The sequence below is a fragment of the Sorex fumeus genome, unplaced genomic scaffold (genome assembly GCF_029834395.1).
Source record: "Sorex fumeus unplaced genomic scaffold, SorFum_2.1 ptg000044l, whole genome shotgun sequence".
Taxonomy (NCBI): domain Eukaryota; kingdom Metazoa; phylum Chordata; class Mammalia; order Eulipotyphla; family Soricidae; genus Sorex; species Sorex fumeus.
The window spans coordinates 264,578-281,283 of record NW_026606101.1 but is presented as its reverse complement, the minus strand read 5'-3'; the positions used below and the strand labels follow the sequence as shown (position 1 = coordinate 281,283).

At 46.5% G+C, this 16,706-nt stretch overlaps 1 protein-coding gene across 3 annotated transcripts in view; it reads right to left on the bottom strand.

Annotated features, from left to right (window-relative positions):
- NCOA5 (nuclear receptor coactivator 5) overlaps positions 1-16,706 on the bottom strand; it is a 35,941-nt gene that overhangs the window by 6,769 nt on the left and 12,466 nt on the right. Inside the window, exons 2-3 of one of the 3 annotated variants that reach the window (XM_056121809.1) lie at positions 14,157-14,223; positions 868-1,176 (exon numbers count right to left, since the gene is read on the bottom strand). In XM_056121809.1, the coding sequence (XP_055977784.1) occupies positions 868-1,176; positions 14,157-14,194 (347 nt within the window). In that variant the 5' untranslated portion in view covers positions 14,195-14,223. Of the gene's footprint in view, positions 1-867; positions 1,177-14,156; positions 14,224-16,706 lie in introns of those variants that run through there. The other 2 variants (XM_056121810.1, XM_056121807.1) reach the window with 2 other exon arrangements.

Genomic DNA, 16,706 nt, shown 5'->3' with positions numbered 1-16,706 from the left:
AGGGGCTGGAGCAACAGCACAGCAGGTAGGGCATTTGCCTTGAACGCGGCAGACCCAGGTTCGATTCCCAGCATCCCATTTGGTCCCCCAAGCACCGCCAGGAGTAATTCCTGAGTGCAGAGCCAGGAGTAACTTCTGTGCATTGCTGGGTGTGACCCAAATAAAAACAAAACAAAACAAAAAAAACCCTGTATAAGTGCAATCTTTATCTTTTGTGTTTGGCTAATTTCATTTGGCCTGGAATTTTCAAGTCTATCCATGTAATACTTCCTTCTTCGGTTTCAATATTCTGTGTAGATACATAAAAATGTAAAAAAAAAAAAAAGCAAAAACAAAACAAGCCCTCTTACTGCTGGACATCTGATAGTTGCAAACAGTGCTGCCATGCACAACCACAAACAAACTTATCTGAATGTATCCCTCTTTTCAATTCTGGATATACTCAGGAGTGAAACTGGCGAGTCACCATAATTGATAAATTTTAATTCTTTGAGGGATCGCCAACCTATTTTCCACAGCAGCTATACTATTTTACATTTTCACCAGTATGATATGAGGGCTTTCATTTTTCTAAACATTGTTAACACATTCTGTATTTTTATTTACTCAACTTTCACAGTGCCCACACACTATGCACTGCATTTGTTTTCCCATCTGCACAACGCCGCCTCTCCTGGGACAGAGGGAGAGAGAGACACCCAGACTTCTTCAGTGAGCACACTGTCAGTCAGTCACATATTCACAACGCACCGAGCAGCGTTTTTCCCACGGCCCACTGGGACCTAAGGCCGAGAACATCACTGACCTTCCACTTTCCATTAGAGCGCGCCCACCAGACAGACTTGACGAAAAGGAACCAAGTCGTACCTGTACACCGGCTCTCGGGAGTCTCGCATGTCTCTGTATCTGTGGTACACAGGGTCCCGGTGCTCTCGAAAGTCCCTCGAGTCTCTCGGATCACGAAAGTCTCTGAGGTCCCTCATGTCCCGAGCATCGCGCATGCTTCTGCCGTCCCTGTGGTCGCGCATGTCTCGGCCGTCCCTGTGGTCGCGCATGTCTCGGCCGTCCCGGGCATCCCGGCCATTCCTGCCATCCCTGGGTTCTCGCCTTGGACTTCCTCGAATTGGGGACCGGTCACGTCTGGTATCTCGGGTGTCTCCAAATCCATAGGGATCTCTGTAGGAGGCGGCGAGAAGACTCTCAGACAAAGACCAAGTGGCGAACCCCACAGCTTTTTACTGGCAAAAGATCCCACCCTCCAAACATTTTTTTTTCCCTCTGAAACATAGTTGAGAACACGATAAAAATTTTTTTCTTAAGTATATTCACTCATCTGGTCAGCAAATAGAGAAAAGACATGAAGGTTCTAGAATCTGGAAAGATTGGAGTATCAAAAGAAGACTGTATGATCTAGAGCCAAAGGCTTGAACAGTCAGATTTAGGCTTCAGGATTACTTCAGGATTAGTTCTGCTGGCCCAACTGCCACTTCAACCTCAGCAGGTTTGTAAAATGAAAGGAACCCTCTGATCCCCAGGACCTATTTCCCCCCTCCACGCTTGTCTGATTTTAAAAGGGGAAAGAAGTTGGGGGGATTTAAAGACACAAACAAGAGTCTTAAGAAAGAACCAATGGCACACTCTCTACAAAGAAGCGGTTCCAAATACAGAAAGCTCTGCTTAAAAATACTCAAGGGCTGGAGGGCTGGACAGCACAGCAGACAGGGCGCTTGCCTTGCACGCAGCCAACCTGGGTTTGATCTCTGGCATCCCATATGGCTCCCTGAGCACCGACAGAAGGAATTCTTGAGTGCAGAGCCAGGAGTGATCCCTGAGCATCAAAAGGCATGGCCCCAAAACAAAACAAAATAACCAAACAAATGAAAACCAAAAAACCTTTCTAGTGGGAAAATCGAGTGAAAGGAGACAGATCTGACAGTGAAGTAGAAGAACGCACAGAGTCTGTCTCTCAACGTGGCTGGGGAACAGCACACTTTTTCCACCTGAGTTTTATGTGGAATTTGGTACTTCTGTTCTTATTTAGAATAGTATTTAAAGTCTGAATACGCTTGGCTTGCTCTAATTGCTCATTGGTATGTGTGTGGAGGGCACTTGGACCCCGCAAGGGCTCCTCCCAGCGAGGGGCCAGAGGGGGAGGTCATTACTGACAGTGCTCAGGGGCCGTGTCATGCAGGGACTGAACCTGGGTCTCCCGATGCAAAGCAGAGGCTCAGTTCAGCCATCACTGTGGCGCTCTGGCTTCGCCCTCTTCCCAAGACAGACACCATCCTGGAACTCGCCCCCCAAACAGCTAGAGTCAAACTTCTTTAACATAGGGCCCCCTTCAGACTTTATCAGCTCTGCCAAAAATCATCTTCCTAGGTGCCAAGATTACAGTCCTTAAAAGTCTTTCCTCCCTGTCCTGTCACTTGCGTTCTAGGTACTTTCCTTCTTCATTCCCACTGGACTCATAAACTCACTCTAAAGCCTTACTTCTATGGACATCAACAAGTTCTCAAAACACAAATGCCCTTCTCTGCGCGATCACCCAGATTTCAGTTCATTCGACCTATAACTACAAGACTGACCACTCAAATTTCTCTACCTGTTCTCAACTGTAACTCCGCCTTCATACTTCGGGCACCCCCTCTCTGTGTTTCTTGGTTCAACCCTCACTTTTTTTTGGGTGAGCAATGGGGGGTCAGCCCACACCCACTGTGTTCAAGGGAGCGTATGTGGTGGTAGGAATGAATCAAACTCAGCACAGCTATCTGCAAGCAAGCGCCTTCCCTGCAGCATCTTTTTCTGGCCCCAACCCTCACTTCTGCTTATGCTGCTGTCCTGCTGTCCCATGGTTCAACTCACATGACAGGTGTGTCTCAACATTTCTGTTCATTGTGGTTTCTCAAGCTGGGATTTTTTTGCTTGTGCTAAGTGTTGCCCCATCCTCATGAGCACTTTACCTAATCTCTCCTAATAAATGCTGCTCTTTCCTCCGCATTCTTGGAGCACTTCCAGTACTCATCTCAATGATTTGCCTTTGCACATCTTCTCTGAGCCACTTTCAGGATTATCTCCCACCTGAAACTTGGATGAACGCTTGAACTTTCCCAGCAGGCTGGGCCTCCCGCACCCTGTCTGAGCCCAGCAGCGCGGCACTGGCGCTGGCCTTGCGTCTTTCTCGCCCTTCCCATTTCGCGGCTCTCCCGGGCCCAGCCTGCCACACCGCTGTTAACTAGGCAAGGGGTTTCCATCTGAGGCTTTGAACTGAGCAGCAGAACAGATCCATCCTCATTTCCAGATCTGGTGAAGTTTCCTTTCGTCCCCTATATCCTGGCCACATGCTCCCCCGGCATTGTGGACGCCACAGTCCTGTTGACTTGTGTCATGGTTGTCCCTTCCTCGGCTGCAAGGTCAGAACAACAAGGACCGTTAAGTCTGACTCTCCACTCTATTCCGGCTATGGAGACACACGGCTGATACTCGCAGAGGTTCAATGGATGTGTTGGCTGAATCTTGTCCCTTGACGTATTTCTATCATCGCACTTAACGTGCTGTGCTGTAAGAGTCAACACTGCTTCCCTCCCTACCAAACAGAAAGCCTCTCATATCCCTAGGGCAGAACAGAGTTCAGTAAGTGGTTAGTAAGCTTAACTAAGCTTTGTTTATATTTTTATCATTTACCACAAATACACATTCACCATGAACATTAGAAAAACCTTGGCAGAAAACCTCAATTTCACCACACAGACATAACACTGCACTGCACTGCCATCCCGTTGTTCATCGATTTGCTCAAGTGGGTACCAGTAACGTCTCCATTCGTCCCTGTCGCGTGCTAATGTAGCCCAATGGCGTCTGCTTGCTCCAGGAACATGAAGTGAGACTTGTTACTGTTTTTGGCATATCGAATATGCCACGGGTAGCTTGCCAGGCTCTGCCGTGAGGGTGGGATACTCTCGGTAGCTTGCCGGGCTCTCCGAGAGGGATGGAGGAATCAAACCTGGGTTGGCCGCGTGCAAGGCAAACATCCTACCCACTGTGCTATGGCTCCAGCCCCCACATAGACATACCAAAAACAATTTAAATACCAGTCATATTTCTATGAAGGCTCCTGATTTGTGGGGACATACAAGAGAGACCAGGGAATGTTATGAGGGCAGCTAAATAAATTTAAAAACTTTTAAAAAGTACAGACTAACCTTTCTTCCTGCTCCGTGAAGAAGAATTTCGCACGAAGGAGACGGTGGTCTGATCCCGTTTGAAATTTTGGGACAACAGAGACATCAGTCAGGCAAAACCGTTGATTGTATATGACGTGGTCAATTTCACTCTGGAACTGTCCATCGGGAGACTCCCATGTCCAACGTTTAGATTCGGCCTTCTGGAACTGCGAGTTACCATGGATGGTCTCGGTTGCCATGATGAACTCTGACAGTCTCTCACCCTGTTCATCCCATTCTAGGCCATTGGTCCCGATGTGGAGTTCTTCGGGCGACCTTCTCGGTCCTATCTTGGCATTAAAATCACCGACAATGATCTTGTAGAAGGTATGGTCTTCTTTATAGAACTTCTCCAGCTCCATGTAGAACTTTTCAATTTCTTCGTCGTAGATGGATGTTGGGGCGTAGACGACGAAGATAGAAACTGCCGGCAGTGAGTCACATCCATTCAAACGTAAAAGTCCGATTCGGCTTGTTAAGCATTCGAACGAATTGATGAGCACGGTCAAGTTCATGTTGACGAGGACCCCAACACCACCGACGCCTCTCCTGTCGCATGTTCCGAGGAACAGTTCTTCTCCAGTGTCGAAAACGGCGTGATATGATTGATGCCTTCTCGTCTCGGTCAGTCCAATGACGTCGTACTTTATCTGTCGTGCTTGCACTATCAGGGCCTCGATGGATGCTTCCGATGCCAGTGTACGTGCATTGAAAGTACAGACAGCCATTTGAGTCCTTCTTCGTTTGGGCAGCATGGTTCTGTAGGATAACATTGAGTTTATCCTTTCAGCCTTGCTGCAGAGAACTTAGGTTTATTGGGTTACACCCATCACAGTGCTCCCATTCCTTTGTTTAGCCATAAACTCTTCTCTGTGGCTCCTCCCCAACCAGTTAACACCTTTTCCCCTAATCAGACTCTGTTAACTTGTAAGATCAGATCCTTCTAAGGACACTGAACTTATATGGTATGTCTTTTGCATAGTTTACCTTAAAGCAATGTCCTTTCTGTATGAACACAGTTAATATTATGCTTTTAACTTGGGAGTTGATTGACTCCGAATAATATTCACTCCTAGGCATCTGCTTTCTTGACTCAGTTTCCCTTAGTTCCTAGCACCGTAAAAGCAGGGTCCCGATGAGGGACTGAATGGACCCAGGGCAAGCTGTGAGCTACCCTGGTATTGAAATGGGCCAGGCCAACGTGCCACAATACTCAGCAATAAGTCAAGAGCATGGTCCTGGACGAACTCTGTCATGACACAAAAGAGGTAACTGAATAAGGGCCCTGCTGGGGTTAGGAAGACTAATCTGGCCTGAGGACTGTGGTCTGGAACATATAGTGAGATGTCCTCAGGAAGAACCAAACTTTAAGCTTGGTACATCTCTTACTGTGCTCATACAAAAACGACATTGCTAGGAATGTTAGAAGTAAATTTACTACAACTATTTAAGTGGATGACTAGCTGGGGAAAGAAGCAACACACCCTGAATGGAATCCCGCCCTTGAGCAGATCTCCTAGTAATCTGGACTAATCTCCTTAGATGAGATTTTACCCCTGAGTTGATCTCCTGAAGGAGTGGCAATGTTCAACCCCACATTGTATCCCCACCCTACAGGATTTCTACATAAACGAGGCTGAAAGAGTGGGCGGGGGAGCGAAGGAGAACAAGGAGGATCCAGAGAGAAGCAGAAGGGGAATCGGAATAAACTGCAACTGATATCGACCAGCCGGGCCCTCGCTCCTTCCTTCGCCTGCCCATCACCACTGGCCTTGCCGGGGTGGGCGAAGTGGAGTCCACCGAACGCAGGCGGCAGAGAGACAGAGCACCCCTGCCCTATAGTAATACACATCTGGCGTCCCTGAGTGTACAGTAATACCCAAGTTCGGCCCTGAGATTTTATCAGCCTCTCCTTGCTTGTCCTTCCTAATGCTGCTGTATTGGGGGCTCTCTCAGGGTCAGGGGAATGAGGTCCTTTATTGTTACTGTTTCTGGCATATCAAATACACCACGGGTAGCTTGCCAGGCTCTGTCGTGAGAGCGGGATACCCTCAGTAGCTTGCCGGGCTCTCCGAGAGGGACTGAGGCTTTTAGGGCAGTCTCTAATCGCCCTTACAGGTGCTCCCAGTCTACTGAATGCAAGCTTATGGTCGACCGTTGTAATGAAACGCTCACAAACACGTACCTGTGGGTTCACTCTTGGCTGGCTGGCACCATTGCCACCCCCTGCCACGATGAGGTGGTGAACCATTGAGGGGTTTAAAACTGCAAAGTTTAAGAAGAGAACTCCCAGAACAACCGCCAACTGGGAGCTCTTTGGCACTACTGCGGCATTATGGGAAGAAGAATACGATCAACTGGTCCAGCACCTCCATGACTATGCGAGGCATGCCGAGAGCGAGAAAACCTGTCTCAGAAACTCTCAAGCTCATTTGCCACTGTGGTTTGGCGCAAGCCTCAGGCAATCACAAGCTAACATCCGAGCTCGCAAAGCTATGCAGAGAAGCAATAAAGGAAGACCTCAAAAAAAGAAGAGCAGCGGTGTTGGCCAATGTGGCAGAAGCCGGGAAAAATATTCGCAACGCCTGCCTGCCTGTCCTTCACCAACTATTAAGACCAAGATGACTGCCCCCCGATATCCTGATGAATCTATCACATCTTCCAGAAGGGCAATGGAGGTTATCCACAACTTCTTATCAGATCTCTTCGATAGCCATGTCCACCTGCCCACATACCACATTCCACAGGATGGATATGTCGTTCCCAGAGTTCTTCCTTCCAATATCCAACACGCCATTTAGTCGGTAAAGGAGCATATAGCACCCGGTCCAGACAAAGTCAGACCGGAACACCTGAAGAATCTGCCGCCAGTACTCATCAATACACTGGCTCGGCTCTTCACATGCTACCTGTCTGAATGCAAGGTTCCATCCCAATGGAAAACCAGCAGGACCGTTCTGTTGTACAAGAAGGGAGACATCCACGACATCAGCAACTATCACCCGATCTGCCTGTTGTCTGTCATCTACAAGCTGTTCACTTGGTCATCCTGAATAGGATTGGCAGAACACTAGACGAAGGACAACCATGTGAGCAAGCTGGGTTCTGAAAAGGATTCAGCACCATCAACCATACCCACACAGTGACCAAGCTCATTGAGGTTTCACAAAAGTTCAAGATGCCGCTCTAATGTTCATTGATTTAAAGAAAGCCTTTGATTCTGTTGAGACTGACGTGGTCACTGAAGCCCTAGCCAAACAGGGTATTCAAACTCAGTACACATCAGGATCCTCCTTGAGCTGTATTACAAATTCACCACCAGGATCTCACCATTCTACAAGGAAGTGATCATCAATGTAGAGAGAGGGAAGGTGATACCATTTCACCAAAACTCTTCAGTGCCACCCTCGAGAACATCATGAGATGACTGGAATGTGAAGGAATGGGAGTGAAGATAAGACGGTCAGCAACTACACCACCTCCACTTCGCTGATGACATCGTTCTAATAACACCAAACATCAGCCAAGCAGCATGAATGCTGGCCAACTTCAACTGTGTGCGTGGAAAGGTTGGACTGCAGCTGAATCTCACGAAGACAATGTTCATGAGAAACGAACTAGTTCCTGACGATCCACTTGCTCTCAATGGAACAAACACCTCCGAATACAGCAGTTATGTGTACCTGGGTTGAGAACTCAACATGACGAATAACTTGGCTTCAGAACTGTGCAGGAGGAAGAGAGCGGCGTGGAAAGCCTTCAAGAACGTCAAAGAAGCTGTTAAGAGGACGAATAACCTCTAGCTCTGGGCACATCTTTTCGACTCCACCGTTCTTCCTGCACTAACATATGCCTCAGAGACCTGGGCCGTATGAAAACAGGATGAGAACACTATTCGGGTCTCCCAAAGAGTAATCGAAAGAGTATCACGCTTCACTCAAATGAGAGAAGGGAATCTGGAGTTCCAACCTCCGTTGACAATTGAAGATCAGGGACACTGTCTCGTTTGCCATGATGTCGAAAATCAGATGGGCTGGACACATAATGCGATTTGGAGACAACGGCTGGACTAGAGTTGTTACCGACTGGATTCCACAGGACGTCAAAAGAACGCCTGGCTGCCCACCTATGAGATGGTCGGACTTCTTCATCAAGACCTTGAATGAATGGTTTGATGCTCTTCGTGTTTCTGGAGTGAGCAGACGCCATTGGGCTACACTAGCGTGCAACAGGGACAAATGGAGATGTCACTGGTGCCCGCTCGAGCAAATCAATGAGCAACGGGATGACAAGTGATACAGACTAACCAAGATTCTTCCACTTTTCTTACTGTCATGTCATTTGTCAATTACATGTAATACTTTATTTAGCATAGACAGTGGGCAAACACTCAAAACCCAACGGGAAGAGGCAGCTGTATTTTGGATTAATTATCAGGATATAAAACTGCCCAGGGGAGCAGTTAGCAGTCATTAGAGGTAGAATCGGGATTTCAAATGTTCTTGGCACTAAGGACTGAGCCAAATCATGAACCCAACAGACCACAGACCACACACAAAACCTTGGGCCAGGAGAAATGAGGGGTAGGGACACTTATAGTAAGGGCCCCATGTCAACACACGATTCAGAGTTCACAATCATCATGACACATTTGGTTCTCACCCTTCTGAGTCCACTGCAACACCTTAGTTACCTGTTAAGAGTTAGGATCTGAGCATAACCCCAGTTTCCCAGTGTCTAGGTTCACGTTTCCCACCTGAGAACACAAGTACCCTCTTCCCTCAGTGATCCTTAAGTCCATATGCAATAAAACAACTAATTTCCCCTCAACTGCCTCCTGGATTAAAACTGTGGATGAGAGGACATACACAAAGAAAAAGAACCAAAGTAGTGGTGGATATAGGGGAAAGATCACTGTCATCCCGTTGTTAATCGGTTTACTTGAGCGGGCGCCAGTAACGTCTCCATTCGTCCCAGCCCTGAGATTTTAGCAGCCTCTCCTTACTCGCCCTTCCCAACGCTGCTGCCGCATTGGAAGCTGTTTCAGGGCCAGGGGAATGAGACCTGTTATTGTTACTGTTTTTGGCAAATTGAAGATGCCAACGGGTAGCTTGCCAGGCTCTGCCGTGCGGGAGGGAAAAGATAATCCTCTAAAATGAAAAGGCTTTCCTCCTTTCTCAAAAGACAAGCAGTATGCAGACTGCTCATCTTCTAGAGACAAAAAACAAGTTAGGGTCATTTTAGGACTCCCCAGAAATAAAGGGCTTCTGCTGTTGTCCTCAACATCTTTCTCAAAACAAGAGCCAGCTGACAGAAGTGTGGTACGGTGTGCAGGACTTAAGAGACACACAAGGATGAAGCCCGCTGAGACGCTTGGACTCCAGTAACGAAACAGGCGAGAAGGAAGTTTCTGGAGAACAGTAAAGTTCACAATATCATCACACAGCATGAGAGGAGTTTTACTTGACTGCAGTGTACCCTCAGGCACCAGGTCACCAGAGGCTAAAAAAGAAACTGAAGAGGAGTTAAATAAATGTCAGCACTGGCGTCCACAAACTGAAGGTAGGTGAAAAACACCACTAAACTTCCACTGCCACGACCTCGCCTTTTCAGCCGGGGGAAAAACACCAAATGCTCTTTGCTTGCAGAGAAACAGAGCCATGTCATTTGGAATCATTTGAGAGGTAAGGGAGGGATGGGAGAAGAGAAGAAACAGGGTTCAGATGGTAAGTGATAGTTTCTGGCAGAACTGCTTCTCTTCCTGGGAACGAAAGGGGTGTTAGAAAATCAGGAATCTGAGAACGACGGAGTAAGAACTGACAGATGCTCGTCTGCAACGACTGTGATGAACCTTCTTAGTCCAGAGACTAAAACCTGAAACTTCAAGCTGTGGCATCCTGTGGCCAGGACGGTACAGAGAGGCCACCAAGGCAGGGCTGTCCTTCTCTGTCAACAACATCTCCTTCCCACCAGCCCTTTTTTGTTCCTGGAAAAAGTCCTTCATCAGCTCCTGGCATCTCAGCGGTCCAGACACTGGCCACAGATACCATTATCTAAATGGCTGGTTGTTTGATGCTGATTCCCCACCAAGACGGCTCCATGCTGTGGAGACGGAAGATCTGCAGACTTCAGCCACGAAGTGCAGGCTGGCATCTCATAGATCCAAGTTTCCTAAGTGCTCACGCTTCTTCCTTAGAAGGAAGCATGCTAATGAGTTTTCTCGAGCACAAACATGATCTCTCTGTTGGTCGAGGGTAGAGGTGGCTCTTGCTGAGAATGGACATGTCGTTGTTACGCTGGAATCTTTCACTGTGAGGCTCACCTAGGGCCAGGGCTTTCTCATCCCAAGGAACAAGCAGTCACCCAAGGAATTAACACAGGACATGCAGAACATCTAAGAAACCCAGCTAACGCTTGGTTATTTCTGATGCGACCATCTCAGATGACTTTCATCGGAGGCACCGGGCCTAACTTTCTTCATAAATAGATGGGAAATATTTCTTTTGGCGGAGTTTTTCGTGTAGACGGGCTCCTTTCCTCTTCCTAAGGTCACGCGAAGATTAGGAACTGTAGTCTCACTAGAACTATCAGATAGGCTCCAAGACCTGAACTTCCAAAATGGTGAAGATGAAACTGAGAACATGTGAGTTATGACCAGAATCGTGACTCTGAAGGTGAGGATTGATGCCTAGCACCAGTGTCTTCACAGGTATCCGATGACGTGGCCCAGGAGTTAAATGCTAAGAGTTTGGGCGGAAACTTGATTCAGAGTACGGAACCCTGGATGTCGAGTTCTGTGTTGGGCTGGGCCAAATACAGTCTGTGTCACACACTGACAGCTGGAGTCATCAGGGAGGCTGATATGGAACAGAGAGCAAGGCCAGCTGAACAGTAGTTTAGAGACATATGAAGAGGTGCTAATCCTGTGAAAATTCCCGAAGAGGTTTCGACACTCAAGGTGAAAGTCCAGCAAAACAAGGTGTTACAAAGGTCTTAGCAGTGTATTTAAAAACAATTTTCTTATTAAAAGCAGCAGCAGCAGCAGCAGCAGCAGCAGCAGCAAAGGAATGACTTACGGGACCTATCTTCCAGAGGCATGGAGAGCCCCGACCCCTTGGCTTGAACAATGCACCTCCAGCACTAGAAGCTCACCAGACACAGTTACCAGAGGAACAGTTTGGTCTTTGTCAACACACTGGCACATGTGGAAACCTCAAGGCTTCAACTGGACTCCTGTACCCGAAGTGAGTGAGATCCAATGTTCACCTTCAGGGAATGAGGAGCCCCTTCTGGGCTGACCACTCACCCGTCTTGTTTACTGCCTTTTGCATGTGCCCTTGTTAGTGCATCTCAACAGAGAATGCCCGGTGAGGTCCACAATCCAAATGTTAAACTTTCTATTTTGAATACAATGTTTAACTTGTCTGCCTCAAGAATTAGACTTATTATTACTATTAAAGGGAAACAACTCACTTGGATTTTAGATTTTGGATAGAGTTCAGAATAGACTTTAGTGAATATGATCGTCTCTCATCCCTGACGCTTATTTAGCATGACTGTAAGACATTTTGCCAAGTTATATGCAAAGGAAACTGGTTTAGGGACCCATCACTGAGGGAAAGACTTATGGGATTTGAACCAAGACTAGCTGGCCCTCTTATCAACTGCAAATAAAGCAGGAAGTTAATGTCTTATTCGCATCCCAACCTACCTCATTTTTAAGCTGATTTCTGAGGCGATATTTAAAAAGTTGTTCTCCAATGCTGGATGTCTCTTTGGAGGGTGGGGACCAAAAAAAAGCATTTTTTTTTTATTAAAGAAAAGAGGCATAAAGCTTTCTCTTTGAGTGTAGGTGAAATTATGGCGCTGTATTTTAGGTTGGGATAAAATTAATACCTGTAATTTAATACGCTGGTAATGGCTATACCATATTACAGTCAGGGGCTTTGTTTATTGCTCCAACATTCCAGTACTGACAATGCTTGTTGCAGACTGACAACTGGAAATGTTAAAGGAATTTGCTTAAGGAGTATCAACACAAAACATTCTTTTAACTCACAAACAAGAACTACTCTGTATTCTGTAGTGTGCTGTTTGCCTAAAGAAATATAGACAGCACTATCCAGAGACCAGAAACATCTATGGGGACAAGGGAAATGAAGGATGGGTGGAGTCCGTGGCTATAAAATCCCATATTCTTGTTAAACACACAAACTCTCCCCCCGCCACCACCGCAATTATCCATGTGCTTAGGAGCAATGAGGAGCAAGAGCTGGGGTCGCCCAACATCTGCAGCCTAGATGCAGTGTAACGGAAACAAAAATACTATGGAGTTGTTGAAATTCTGCACGGTTTATGTTCTTCAGGATATTCGCACAAACACATCAAAATCAATCACAGAGTAGTTCCCCGCAAGTGCAGGCATTCCTTCTGGTGTTAGAGAGAACAGACCGAATATCAATGGAGACGCTCACCTCTGCGGTGAAACCAGTGTATGGCCAGGACATTCAACTGGACAGCTACCTGTGGCTGAGTTAGGTCATTTTCAATTCCTCTGTGCCTACTGAGAATCGTCAAATAATCCAACTGAACCCCTGGGATCTGCTCAAACTTTTTTTGGCCACACCCGGCCATGTCCAGCGCTTACTCTTGACTCTGCATTCAGGAATCACTCCCGGAGGGCTCTTAGGAGACCAGACGGGCACCAAGGATCGTGGGTTGGCCATGTGCAAGGCAAACGCCCTCCCCCGCTGCACTCCCACTCTGGCCCCGGTCTGCCTGCACTTTATGGGGCAGACATGTACAGTCTGCTCCAGGGAGGGGATACCTGCCCTTCACGTTCCAGTGGGGGCAAATGGACACATATACAGCTGCAGTTTTCCGCTCTAACAACAAAATGAAGGTACTTTGGTGCCAAGCAGGCCGGCTGTGTGTACTGTGCAATTGCTCCATTAGTTGGCTTTACTCCAGGGGACTTGTAGAATTCCAGCGCAGACTAGATTCACCATATGCAAGAGTATTTCGTTAACTATGTAAGGATTTAGAAAAGTAATCTATGGTGTTATATAGCTTAGGATGGAAAGTTAGCATTTTTAGTAGGGACAAAGGAAAATCCTTATTTACCTGCCCCCAGATAGGAAATACAACAGTCCTGTCTGCATTTCACACAAAACCGTACATACTGCATCCACGGGTGTACTGGTTTGTGGCCAGACAGTTTAAATATAATCTACACATCTCTGGTGTACGTGGTAGCACCCACGAGGCTCTTCGCCAAGAGAAAGGGCCAATGTGGTGCCCCACTGGACAGTTGGCATCAGGACTCTTCCACAGAAAGTGCGAGGGAGGCTATTTTGAGAAACGTTTTAATTTCCAAGGAAACTAAGAAAAAGGGAGACTCCTGAGAGGTGGTGTTTTGCCCTTTTGATTTTCCCTCAGCAGGTGACTCGCGCACGTGAGCACATGGGGTCAGCGACACGGGCACAGCCGCGATCTCTCAAGCAGCACTGGCTGTAGCCCCGGGTCACCATCTGGACCGGCAAGCATTTGGAATGAAGAGTCCACTCCGGTGCCGGCTGCCGGGCAGCTGGGCATGCACCAGTGACCCCAGGGCCGGTCCTCCTGCCCTGCGGGGCAGCTGGCCCGGGAGCTGGGGACAGACAGAGGTTTCTCTTCTTCCAACTGCCTGCTGCTTGCGTGGCAAGCTGAGCTTGCTGGCTTTGCCACTGAAAACACCAAGCTTCCTCTGCATCTCCTGAAGTTCGAATTGTTTAAAAAAGGCAGCAAAGGCCCTTCACACATGGCTCACGTTCTGATCGCTGGCTTGAGGTTTCTGATTTGGTTGGGGGGAAGAAAAGACCCTTGAGGTGTGACACTGGGCTTAACTCCCCAGAGCCCAACTCTCCCAAGGGAACTCCCTGCTTCGGGGTACTTTACCTTCTTGTGGGACTGGGTCTTGATGGAGCCGTATTCATATTTCTTCTTTCCGCTGCCTTATTAATATCTGAAAAGAATAATCAACCCATCTGTTCAATGCTATGGAATAAAAACAAAATCATCAGCACATTTCAAATGAAAGCAACAACAAAAAACTACAATGACAACCAGATGGTGTAAGAAAATCCATTCAGCAGACACACTGTCACTTGGGAATTTTTATTAAGTTACGGCAGTACACTGTCACGGTTTGGTAAGGAATGTCCTCGATTTTTTAGCCGACACGCAGTTTTTGTAAAATGAATTACGTCAATATCTTAACACACTGCCAAGTCCTAAACCTGACACCTGTCCGCTCCAAATGGGAAAAGGTTGTCTTCAAAGCGCTAGGAGAGCCAACGATTTTGAGGGGACGTGAGTACGACAACGATAAGGAATAACAAAGGAAAGAAGGTGCAAATACTTCGATTTTGTTACCATGTAGTAAAGGCTGGACTCCCGCTGCCTCAAAGTTTCCACTACTCCACGAAGTGAGACCTCCTGACGTACACTGCGTGTTGCGTGCCACCGGACAGAATCTTTCAGAAACAAGTAGATGACACATTAACACCTCTCACCCTCAGAGAAAAGTGCTTACGGACAAGAACTGACATCTGGTGTAGTAGTTAGGTAATGAAATGATCCTCCTAAGTTTTATTTAGAGACACCTGGCATAGGAATCAAACTTAAAGCCAAGTTGTGTTGCTAAAAATAAAGCAAGCTGCTCTGTGAAGCTAGAGCAACTTACCAAGTACAGCCCTTAATGACGTATCTAAGGAAATGCCCACTGCATATATGCTCAAAGAGAATACCTGAAAATCTTTCTGTAACTTAAAAGCAAGCACGTCTCACTCAAGTTTTGTCCTCTTTGCTTCTTACTACGCTAACAACTCATCTAATGACATGCATATATAAAACACATAGTTAGAAAGTTTTAAAACAGTGTTCATGAATTTGAAGAAATCCAACTGGTCTTTTCACGTAAAAGACTATATAACAGCAAAAAACTTCAGAGGTCTGACAGAGAGTTCGCTATGTTGCCAACTTTTGACCTCCTATTTGAGTGATAATAATTTTCAATTAAATTTTAACTATGTCTCCTTCTGTTATATCTACAAGAATGACTTGTGACCAACAACCAATCGAACTCATTGGATAAGTTTGTTCTATTTTTTTTTAAAATTCTGATTTACATTTTTTTTTTTTGGGTCACACCAGAGGATGCACAGGGGTTACTCCTGGCTTTCCACCCAGGAATTAACTCCTGGCGGTGCTCGGGGGACCATATGGGATGCTGGGAATCCAATCTGGGTCAGCCCTGTGCAAGGAAAATGCCCCACCCGCTGTACTATTGTTCCAGCCCCATTTTATCTATTGTTGCCTTCAACCTTCTCCATTAAGCACATATATAATAATCACTATTTTGTTTTGGTGCCACATCTGGAGGTGCTCAGGACCCTATATATGGTGGCAAGGATCAAACTGAGACCAGTGACATGCAAGACCAGAGTCTTAATCACTCTGTTAAGGAATGTTAAGGCTCTTCCCCCGGGTCAGAGTCCTCCATGATTTTTCTAAATAAAACCATCGTACTTTAAAAACAAACCATTACCACCACCAACAAAACACCAGAAATTCTGCTACTGGGTATCCAGCGTAGGGTCTCATACATGCAAGGCATGAGCTTTATTACCAAGTCACATCTTGTGATCAGAATTTTTTTTTTCCTGGTTTCAAGACCAAATCTGATACTTTCCCAGCCTGAAATACTTTCTGTACATGACCTGGCTAGTAATACCTAAGTTTTTGGTAAAGGATGTGATATTATCACAATTTTTTTGGGGGGGGGGGTTGTTTTTGGGTCACTCGTGGCCGTGTCCCGGGGATGGAACCATGCTGTTATGAAAGGTAAGCATCTCAACCCCCCATACTATCTCTCTCAGCCCCATGTTCTCACAACTGACAGCCCTTAAAAGCTTATTAATGAATGTATGAACCACATATTATGTAAGCATAGAACTTACAGGAAATCTACTGTTTTGTTGTTGTTGTTATTGTTGTTTTTTGTACTACCAACCAGGCCAGGTTTAGGAAAGCTCAATGACCTGAGCTGCTCATTTATAGTTTCTAATACAGGGTGATTGTGATCCAAGATAAAAATGTCATGTATTTGAGTTTTAAGTAGTTTTCAAAGTATTGCAATAATATACTGGGGAGTGGTGGTGGTGGTGGACGCTTTCTTTTACTTCTAGAAGAATCCCATGTTTTGCTCTGATTTTTGGTTTTGGACTATATCCTGCAGTGCTCAGGGTATACTCCTGGCTCTGTACTAGTGATCATTCTTGGAGAGGCTTGGGTCAGACTGTACTAGGTGCCAGGGATTGAACCCAGGTCAACCACATGCCAGTACTATCTCTCCAGCCCGAATTCCATATAGTACTAAATGGTCTTATGACAAATGGAAACTAATCCAAACATGGACTTGACCTAGCAATATTTAGGGGAATGTAT